This window comes from Belonocnema kinseyi, chromosome 5 (genome assembly GCF_010883055.1).
Source record: "Belonocnema kinseyi isolate 2016_QV_RU_SX_M_011 chromosome 5, B_treatae_v1, whole genome shotgun sequence".
Lineage (NCBI taxonomy): Eukaryota > Metazoa > Arthropoda > Insecta > Hymenoptera > Cynipidae > Belonocnema > Belonocnema kinseyi.
Window position 1 is genome coordinate 1,389,883 of NC_046661.1, and position 11,300 is coordinate 1,401,182.

The 11,300-nt window shown below is 32.5% G+C and overlaps 1 protein-coding gene across 1 annotated transcript in view; it reads left to right on the plus strand.

Moving 5' to 3' along the window:
* Nucleotides 1–11,300, plus strand: part of LOC117172872 (guanylate cyclase soluble subunit beta-1-like) — a 252,512-nt gene that overhangs the window by 130,845 nt on the left and 110,367 nt on the right. The window contains exon 2 of the mRNA XM_033361142.1: nt 8,574–8,674. Within this exon, the coding sequence (XP_033217033.1) occupies nt 8,593–8,674 (82 nt within the window). The 5' untranslated portion in view covers nt 8,574–8,592. The remainder of the gene's footprint in view (nt 1–8,573; nt 8,675–11,300) is intronic.

Below are 11,300 nucleotides of genomic sequence, written 5' to 3' on the forward strand. Positions count from 1 at the left end.
CAAAAAAGTTTATTTCATAAATAATTTCCAGATTATCGGAAAGGCAGAGATGAAAAATGACGTAACCTCAAAATAATGCACATCCATAAAATTTTTATTTAGCACAATACCTTTTTTTGTTATTATCCCTCAAAAAAGATTCCGGGGACGTCCGTTATGATATTTTATAGGATCTCCGAATTCAGTTTTTAAACATTTTCATTTTTGTGGAAAAAAGTCAGGGAAACTGTACGTATCACATGCCCTTAACTTAATAAGAACTACTGGGATCGATTAGAAAAAGTATTTTTGCTTCTAAGTCCTGAGAAATTATTCAACTCATGGAATTCGCGGAATTTGAGGCATTTCTGTCATTCTTGGGATTCATGGAATTAGTGGTATTCTTCAAATTCATGCAATTTGCATAATTTATGGAATTCATGGAAATCACAGAATTCCTGGATTATATAAAATTTCAGGAATCCCGGAATGTACGAAATTTACGACAATCATGGAACACGCGAAATTCATGGAAGCCATGGAACTCGCGGAATTCATGAAATTCGTGGAATTCACTGCATTCGTAGAATTCCTGGAGTTCCTGAATTTCATCGAAGTAATGTTACTCGCGAAATTAATGAAGTCATGGAAATGAATGATTAATAAATATATTTAAAAGATTTCCAAATATTCCGGAAAGACGTCTCAGAGATTTTAATGATTTCCTAACGACTTAAAAAATCAAAATTAAATAACTTCTCAGGACTTTAGAAGGTTTACGTATAGTTCAATAAATTTCTCTTAATTCAGGTAAGTGAGGTCAGGTTCTGTTGGGTAAAGTTATGTTACATAAGTTGATATCAGGCAAGGGTTGATCCTTCACAATTGTCGACATGTTTTTGAAGTGAAAACGTGTGTCTTGTTACCAGATCCGCACACTTTTTTTGTGTGGCTGTGTAATTATCAAATAGTTTTGAACATTTTCAAATATTTTATAAAGAATTTCATACACTTTGCAATAAATTCATAAAGATTTCAAAGATTTCCCAAAGATTTAAAATATTTCATACAGCATTTGGATAGATTTAAAAGATTTAACAAAGACTTCTATGACTTTTCAGAAAAAAAGAATGATTTTGCAAAGATTTTCAACGATTTAATAAAGATTTCAATGATTTCCTAAAGATACGGATTAAGAAGGTTTCACGATGACGTCAATTATTTCACAAAGATCTTAGGTTGATTTTTTGGAAAAATGCATACTATCTGATGAATTTAATCATTCGATTTCAGAGAGGGGAAAATTAATAATTAGCACCTCCCTGGGTGATTTCTGAGGATGGTAAAGGCGAGTTTAAAAAAAAATGTCTGCAGTATTGATTATCATATGGTAAAGTTAAAGCTTTGAAGTATTTTCAAACTAGTTTTCAGTTTTTTAAACAATTATTATTGTCTTAGACTTTTTTTTCTCCTGTAAATGTTGAATATATTTTTTATTTAACATATTTTAGTAGTGTTAAAACAAATCATACATGTTTATTTTTTCCCCTAATAAATAATTGAAACTGAGATTTTCCTGGAATTGATGACACAATTAACGAATACTGAAAGTAACTTTTTTTATTGTTGAAAAGTTAGTACATTTTTTAATTAACATTTTTATTTGAAGACAATTGGGAATTATTTAAACAACTGCTAATCCTTAAATGATGCCTTTTCATGGGAAAGATGGAGAAAATGGTATCTTTTCGAATATCTTACACAATGTCGTTTGTCGTAAAAACCTTATTTAGAGTTTTGAGGGTGATTTTTGGAGTATACAAAAACAACCTATTTGGATAAGGTATTGAATTTCAAAATCAATGAGTCTTATTGCAAGCTTTTCTTTTAATAGAATTTTTGTCGGCAACGAAACAAATTGAAACTCTTGGAATGCAAGATTTGCATGCCATTTTTTAGAGGGCGAACGCGTTGTGTGCTTGCCGCCTACATGTACTAATTTTGCATGTGTACGCATATACAGGACGAGGAAAAAGTATGGGAACCCCGGAAAATCTCAGAGGCTTGCTCATAAAAAAAAATTAAGATCAGGTCTTATGTAACTTTCAACGAGGAATCCAGTAATGACCTTAAATTTGACATGGTGCCACACCTTCAAGGTCATTTCAAGGTCAACTTTTTAAAAAAATGGGAACCCATACTTTTGATATCGGCAATCGAAAGAGCGCGAAATTTTACGTTAAGATATGCCTTGAGATTCAAGGGCCTGGGTTCCTATACTTTTTACTCATCCTGTATAAAGAAAGTTTGTTTGACTGGTTTTAGTTGAAGAAATATTCGAAGAAAAAAATAACGAAATAGTATGAAAATCGGAAATCGTGTAATGAAAAATCTATGCTTTAGGGAGCTTGGCCGTACATTTGCTTATACGAGTTATTGCAAAATACACATTATTATATTTTCGCATCTTGATACAGCTCCTTTTTACGATACGGAGTAACTTTACCGCTAGAGGTTTTTCTTTGAGCCTCTATCCCCTCCTAAGATCCGTGCGTGTATCCCCGCCCTTCAGCCGCGCGCACGTTTGTTCCGTTTGTACTCGGTTAATCAGTAGGTTGCATTTTTACTCGGAAGAAATTTTGTACCGTTTTTACTCGGAAGATTTTTTTGTACCATTTTTACTCTGAAAAATTTAAGTTCCATTGTTACTCCCATATTTTATATGTCCCGTTTTTACTTTCAGCCGCTCAATTATAGCTTTAGGATTTTGTACCACACGATTACCCGCGTTCGCTCTATATTTTCACCCATTTATTTACATTTTTGTAAACAAGGATCATTTTCTTTGAATTATAAAGACATGTATATCATTGTACTGTATTGATATGCGTATAATTTTATCATAGTACATTATAAATTCATTATATAATACAAATTCATCTAGGGTTTTCGTGTTCATTTATTTATTTATTTTGAAAAATTATTATTATTATCATTATTTATACGAATCTTCTGCTTTATGTGTTGCATTTTATTCTTAATTATTATTTTTTCTAAATATATTAAATTAGTTTAACCAATTTCTGAAAAAAGGCTTCGTTTATGGCGAAAATTGATTTTTTCTGCACATCTCAAAATAAGAATTCACATGAAGAAACTATGTCATATCACTTTTGACATAAAATTAATACTTTTTTTTTGGCCGAGACAGAAATTAAAAATAATGTTTGCCTCTAATATTTGAAGGCTTCGGTTATAACGCTGTATTTTTCAAATCAAACAAGAATGTTGAGATACATTGAAACAGATTAATAATTTTTATTTCCATATAAAATCAAATGAAGTTTGAGGTTTGCGTCTCGCACTTTCAAATGGTATGCGGTAGAATTAAAATTAAAAAGTTTTTGATACAAAGAAAAACTTGTTTTTTCTTTTTCCTTCTCCTGTTTACTTAAAATGTTTATTTATTGCCCTTATTGAGGGCCAAACAGTGAAACATTTGAGAAATACTTAAATTTTGGGCATTTTTTTATTCTATTTTTAAAAAGTTTGAATGCATTTGAGTTAAAAAATAACATCGTATTTTAAAATAAAAGGAGATTTCCTTGAAAAATGTGTGTTTAATATGTGTTCAATATGTTCAGGCAGTTAATTATCGACCCTTAAAAAGGCATGCGGTATAAAATGGAGCACCACAACCTATCATCAGATCCCGGTCTAATAATGTAGATAAGTTCGCATTTTCGACGTATTCAAGTGCTAAGCATAAGGTACGTAATAAGAATGTGTTCGTGAAAGCCGATGGAGCTTTAGCAAAAGAGAATTCACAATCATCAAATAACAGTTGTGGATGCTTCGAAATTTCATTTAAAAGGCCTGCGTACAAATGTGGCGTTAATATAAAGTCCGAGCGCGTAGCGCGAGGTGAATGCCTCATTGAACGCGAAGCACGAGAACCAACAGTTACGCGCCCTAGGCGCGCTCAAACTTGTCAGCGAAGCGAGTCGCGTGCGACGAGAACGTGCCCGTAAAGCGGGCAGATTTTTTGTTATATTTTTATGACCTACTTGGCAGAAATGCGATAGGTACCAAGTTCTAATACTGAGTCCTAAGTTTTTTCGTGCGTTTGTACATTCATATTCTTTAAGGTCCAATTTTACAGGAATTATTGGTTGTCTACTGGGCTTAGTCTTACTGAGTTTATCTAATTTTACTAGTATTAGTTTACTTTTTCGCAGAGACAGCAGTGTCGTTACCAGCTCGAAGAACTGAAACCTATGTCTGTGTTACCAGAATTAAATATTTTTGGAAAGTTGTATAGACTTATTTACTTCAGTTGACGAGTGGACATACATTATTTCTCATATATATGGCGCTCTTTATTTATCTGTGCACCTTTTCACCTGGGAAATCCGGAAAAATTCAGGTTTTTTTATTTATTTTTTCAATTAGTCGATTGTGTATCTCATAGATACGACCCTTGTAGCGGCGTCCCCCTGGTGGGACGCCGCTAATTCGTTTTTTAGGTTTATCATTTATTTATGTGTATAAAAAAAATTTATTCCAGACTTGACCAAAATAGTCACCTTTTGCCCATAAAAATAGGGGCGAAAGTAGCATATATTTCCCGAAAACCGAATTGCGGAGCGAAATTAAAATTTTCGGGTTAAAAGTAAAATGAGCGGGGAGAAATTAAAATTAGCGATGCGAAAGTAAAATCAGCGGGCGAAAGTAAAATTAGCGGGGCGAAAGTAAAATTAGCGGGGTGAAAGTAAAATTTGCGTGGAGAAAATAAAATTAGCGGGGCGAAAGCAAAATTTGCAGGTGAAAGTGAAACTTGCGGGGCGAAAGTAAAAATTAGTGGATAAAAATTTGAGACGCGAAAGAAGCTATAGATAAATTCATCAGACCCGCTTTCAGGGCCAAAGATTGCCACGGTCGAGAGAGGTATAAAATTCTATATGCAACACGGAAGAGTAAACCGGGCAGTAAACCTCCCCGCGGGAAAAATCTGCCCCCTTCCACCCTTTTTGCATAATGTACTATTAGGCTTTTCGTAGACTAATTTGTTCCCTTATTATATAATCATTGTTTTTATTGTTATAGACGTTTCGACTCTACGTCGACAGTCCTCATCACTCAAAATATTTCTTCATACGAAATTTGCACCTGTTTTTTAAATTTATTTGTTGGCTACTGAATTGACACCGTCTGCTGGACGGACTTAAAGGAAGATTGAAATTATTGTTGACATTGAAAAACCACACACCTATCACATGCCGTCACATTCCGTCTACTAGACGGCATGTGATAAGTGTGTGTTTTTTTGTAGTCAACAATAATTTCGATCTTCCTTTAAATCCGTCCAGCAGATGGAGACAATTCATTACCCAACAAATAAATTTAAGAAACAGGTGCAAATTTCGTAGAAAGAAATATATTTACTGATGAGGACTGTCGACGTACAATCGAAACGTTGATCAAATATGTACTGAAAATCTCTCAGACATGATTTCAAAAAATATAACAATTAATTAACTGACATTTTAATTTCCCTCTATAAGAATATTTTTACACTCTGGTCAACAACTGAACATCTTGTATATAATTATTATATACAGATCGAAAATGAGCGATATCGTCCATGAGAGCAATTTTTTTAAATGTTTATTTTTATCTCTGAGATTTTCTAGGTCTTGAGCGTTATGTCATTTTTCTTGTTAATTCATTCTCTATACATATTTAATCTTATAAGTTATCTAATTTATTTTATTTGTGATTTCTGCCCTAATTAACCCCTTTCTGTTTATCTCTTTTCTTCTTTCAATTCCCTTTTCTGATTTATTTTACTGTTTTAATGTGTTATGATTTGTTTGAGTGTATGAGTGTACACACTAGCGCCTCAAATAGCTGAGCCTCTATTGTGCGGTTTTACTCATAGATTTCGCTAGAGATATGTATACATTTATATGATTTGGCATCTATCATATTTTTCTATGGACAATAACCTTCAAAAATACACAATTCGATTCTGCCGAAATATTAGCATCATAGTTGTTTACCTCAGTGAATATGTCGAGTTTCGTTCCAAGTAAATCGCATTTGCGGTATTCGTTGCTTTTCTTATTTCATCAAAAGAAAAAAGCAGTTGAAGTTCATCGATTGCTGGTAAAAACTTATGGTGAACATGCTCCAGTGATTAGAACATGTGAGACATGGTTTCGTCAATTTAAAAATGGAGATTTCGATTTAACAGGCAATGAACATCCCGGTGCAGCGAAAAGTTTGAAGACAAGGAATTGCAGGCGTTATTGGATGAAGACCCAACCCAATCGCAACAACAATTGGCATAAACACTAATTGTAACCCGAGGAGCAATTTGCCAACGTTTAAAAGCCATGAGAGATATCCAAAAGTATAGAAAATGGATACCACATCAACTGAACGATAGAAAAATGGAAAATCCAAAAACCATTTGTGAAATGCTGCTTGAACGGTTCGAAAGGAAATCTTTTCTGCATCGAATTGTCACGGGGGACGAAAAATGGATTTATTTCGAGAACCCGAAGCGGAAAAAATCATGGCTTTCACCTGATGAGGTCGGCCCATCGACCCCAAGGCCAAATCGCTTTGGCCGTAAGACAATGCTCTGTGTTTGGTGGGACAAGTGTGGTGTGGTGCACTTCGAGTTATTAAAACCTGACGAGACAGTGAATACGGATCGCTACCGACAACAAATTATCAATTTGAATCATGCGTTGATCGAAAAACGGCCGAAATGGGCCCGAATACGTGGCAAAGGTATCCTACAACATGAAAACGCACCGTCTCATACCGCTAAATTGATGAAGAACACATTAAAAGCATTGAATTGGGAAATGTCATCGCACCCGCCATACTCTCCAGACCTCGCCCTGCCCGACTATCACATTTTCGCATCGATGGGACACTCACTCGCAGAGCAGCGCTTCGCCAATTTTGAAGAAGAGTTTCGATAGGCAAGTTAGGTGCGCTATTAATTAGAATGATACATAAATACAATTATATGATTCGCACCTATCCATCTGAAAATCTTAATAATGATAAAGAAACTATTGTTTACCATGATAATTAAGTAAAATAGTATATTTTACTTAGTGTATTACTGATTAAACATTCCAGTATAAATATCTATTATTATTAATAAATTGTTTATATTTATCAATTGAAATTAAATAAAAAATTAAAATCGATTTAATAATTTATTAGTTTCATTTAAATTTCTTTTTATTATAAATATTTAAAAAGAAAATGTTTTTTAATTGTGATTTGATAATTATAAGGAAAAAAAGAAGAGGAAAGAAATAAAAAGGGAAGGAAGGGGATTTGGTTGGTTGCCTTGTCATTTTTCTTTCCTCTTTTTTATTTCTGGCCAGAAGAAGGGAAAATTTTTCCTTTTTTTGGGAGGAAGAAGTTTTTTCTCTTTTTCAGAATGCAATAGGAACATTTGGTTATGTTTGTCTAAAGTTAGTCGTTAGATTCTTGATTTTATTTTCAGAAATTTTTCACATTAATTCGATTATTGGACGTTAAATAGGATTTCAAATTTGATTTTAATCTCATTTAAATACCTTAAATTTTACTCTATTAAATTGAAATTTGTGACTTTAAGGCTCGTCACCGTCCACACCGTTGCATAGATAGACTTGAAAATATATAAACATTTAGATTGGGCACTGGAGATGGTTCCTACCGCAACTCAAATCGCTAATTGCTAATAGCTTTTTTTTAATAAACAATGGAAAATAGTACAGGGTGATTTTTTTAACTTGAAACTTTCAAATATCTCAAAAAATTGGTACTCTATGAAAAAATGTTATGAATTAAAATTTAATCACTTTGAGAAGTACATACGCTAGTGTTCGAATCGATTCCCCCACACCGCCCCCTGGTGGTGGGGGGGGGGACTTCGAAATATTAAATGAGAACCCCTATTTTAATATTGCATATTCAGATTTTTTGGATAAAAATGCGTATGATTTGTCTGAAAAATTTTTCTCGTTTTTTGATAGATGGCGCTGTAATCGACGAAACTCAATTTTTCTTAATTTTAATGTTACTGAGAATGCACGCTTTCGATTCTGCAATACTTGAAATTAATCTTAAAACAAACTAATACTTTTAGCTTAACCCAGGAACAGCGAAGTGAACCTAGCAGTTTTCTGTTCCCTTCGGGGCGCTTGATTAACGTCAGTCCCCTTGCCTCTCACGATTCGGGGTGCTTGTTTATCAATTTTTTCAATTTATCAATTGAAATTAAATAATAAATTAAAATCGAAAAAATAATTTATTCGTTTCATTAAATGTTTTCCATAGTATTATTATTAATTTCATATCTTATAAAGGAGCAGACCTGCATTATTCTATGGAAATAGAATATAGTAAATAAGAAACGAACTGTTGTGGTTCTTACAGTGGCGTAATTGTTTAACTCCTTCATTCGTGAATAGATTTTTTCTTATTTCTTTAAAAGTTATTTGACCAGTAATTTGACAATTTAGTATGAGAAATTACCTAATGGATAAAGTAAATAACTTAATTCTGCTTTCGTTTAGGAAAGATGCAGCTGTAAACATGGACGGTCAATTTCTGGTTCGACAAATTTACGACGACGAAATAACGTACAATCTCATCTCCGCTGCTGTAAATCGACTCAGTATGTATACATTTTGCAAATCTATTTCTTAAGTTTTATGAAATTTTATCTTAAAAAATCCATTTGGGGACTGATAAAGATTTACTTGGGTTTTAGGGAAAATATTATATAAAAATAGTACAGGAATGATGTGTTAACTGTATAGTTCTTCTGTAACATTCTTAGTTAATAATTATTGCACGAAATTATTATTAAAAATTATTCACGCACCACACACTTAAAACGTCTTTATTGCTGATCAAGTTATAAATTTCAATATTTTAGAGTGGCTACTAACAAAAAAAAATTCTCGGCCATTTCCCAGTTCAAACATTCAAAACTAATCTCAAAATTAAAACGCTACGCAAAAGTAAAACGTTCAGCATTATAGCAATTTTTAAGAAAATAAGAATTTGAAGTCTCCAAGATTATACAATTTCCAAACGTGAATCATTAAAAATTCGTACATTTTTCAACCTTAAATCCATACAAAATTAAACAATGTTCATTACGTAAAAGTTCTCTCTGGAAAAAAATTGTTATTTGATCTTGTATACCTACGATAAAATAAGGTTACAAATTATAATGAAATTTTGATCTATATCACCTTTAGGCATAAAATTTCCTGATATTCTCAACGTAACTTTATAGCATACCCGTTAAAAAATATTAGATCGAATCTATTTCAAATCAGGCAGGTTCTACACTTGAGATTACAGAATCTCTCGGGGACGAAATACACTGCAGTCCCGCTGTAGAAGCCATTTCGGGGGTACCTTTTATCTTCTTCGTAAAATCTAGAGACTCGATAAACCATAAACAATCAGGCCCGTCTACATTATTACCTAAAAAATATTTTATTTTTGCCATTTTGAGCTTAAAATGTCATAATGTACGTGAAAACATTTGTGTTCGAAAATCAAACTTTATAAAAGTACTGAGTTTTAAGTATGTACTTACGTATATAAGGGTGGCCATTTTAATCTAAAAAATGTTTCCATTGCAATCTGAAAAAAAACTTTTTACATCTGAAAAAGAAAAGAAAAAAACTCTATTCCTTCCTTTTTTTATTTCTTTCATCTTTTTTTCCTATCATTATGAAATTAATATAAAAAAAATATTTGTGAAAAATAATCACCAACATTTCGGCATTCATACAGCATCCTTATCAAGGTAAAAAAGTTAAAATTAAATAGAATTTTTATCGAGCAGGTAGAGGGAGGTGTTGGGTATGAGTGCTTTAACATTTGATTTTAATCTCATTTAAATTTCTTTAATTTTAATTGTTAATTTTTATAAATTATAGAGATCAAAGATTCCGGTTCAATCACAAAAATATAAATCCACGTTATAATTTTTAATGCTCGAAATTGAAGATCAATTAATGAAATTCAAAATATTCTAAATTTTATTTTTTAAAACAATTTTAAACTGGACACATTCAAAATTGAAAAATTAATTTGTTTTTAACCGAACACTTCGTAAATTTGAAGTAAAATTATTTTTATTTCGAATAGTTAAAACATCCTTGAAAAGCTGTAAAATTTTTTTTCTAAATCTTGAGAAATACAGAAGATGTTTCAAATTTTCTCAAATTAAAAATTATGTTTGAAGTTCTATATTAATTACACAGCCACACAAAAAAGTGTGCGGATCTGGTAACAAGACATACGTATTCCTATGGATTTTGGGGCAATGAGGCAAATAAATTTCAAAATAATGCCAGTGATGCAAATTTTCACTTCAAAAACATGTCGACAACTGTGAAGGATCAACCCTTGCCTGATATCAACTTATTTAATTAACTTTACCCAACAGAACCTGACCTCACCTAACCTGAATTAACAGAAATTTATTGAACTGCACGTAAAGCTCTGGAAGCATATTTTCCCAGTAGCAAATGTGTGCTACATCGAATTGGTCAACTCAAGCCTAACCGAGAAATAAATCTAACCTAGCCTAATCTAACCTAACCTCACGAAACACAATTAAACTGATTGTATCGTCCCGTTGTGTTTGCGGTACCGTTTGAATCAGCTTGGGCTTAACCTGCAAAGAGGTCAAACCTATCCTAACCTAAAAAAGACCTGATCTAACCTAACCTAACTTAACTTAACTTCACGTAACACAATTAAACTCATTTTGTTGTCCCGTTGTTAAAAATTTAGACGCACATTACTCATTTGAAGAAACTTAGAACTACAAGTAGAATTGACCCCATTTCAATTAACCTGACAATGTTTGTATCAATTGAACTGTAACTTAAACATGAAAATGAATAAGAGTTTTATTCAAAATTTTTTCTCCCTGCTTTTCTTAGACTTAAGGGATATATTTATACTATCTTTCGTGTTTACATTTTATCTTGCTTTTTATCGTAATTAAATTGATTTATAGACCTTCTTCAGAGTTTTTTTCTGCCTACTATAACGTGTCCTTTTTTCTTCGAAGGAACGATGCAAAGGGTTACGCTTACGTTTAAGACCTAAATTCGTTTCCCTTCTCAGCATCCAGCAAAAATCAGCCATCATGACCTCGTCCCATTTACCCTGATATCGTTGTTCCATCACTTTTATGTCTTGATGAAAACGTTCCCCTTGTTCTTCACTGAAATCACCAACATTTTCTGGAAACTTATCCAGATGGG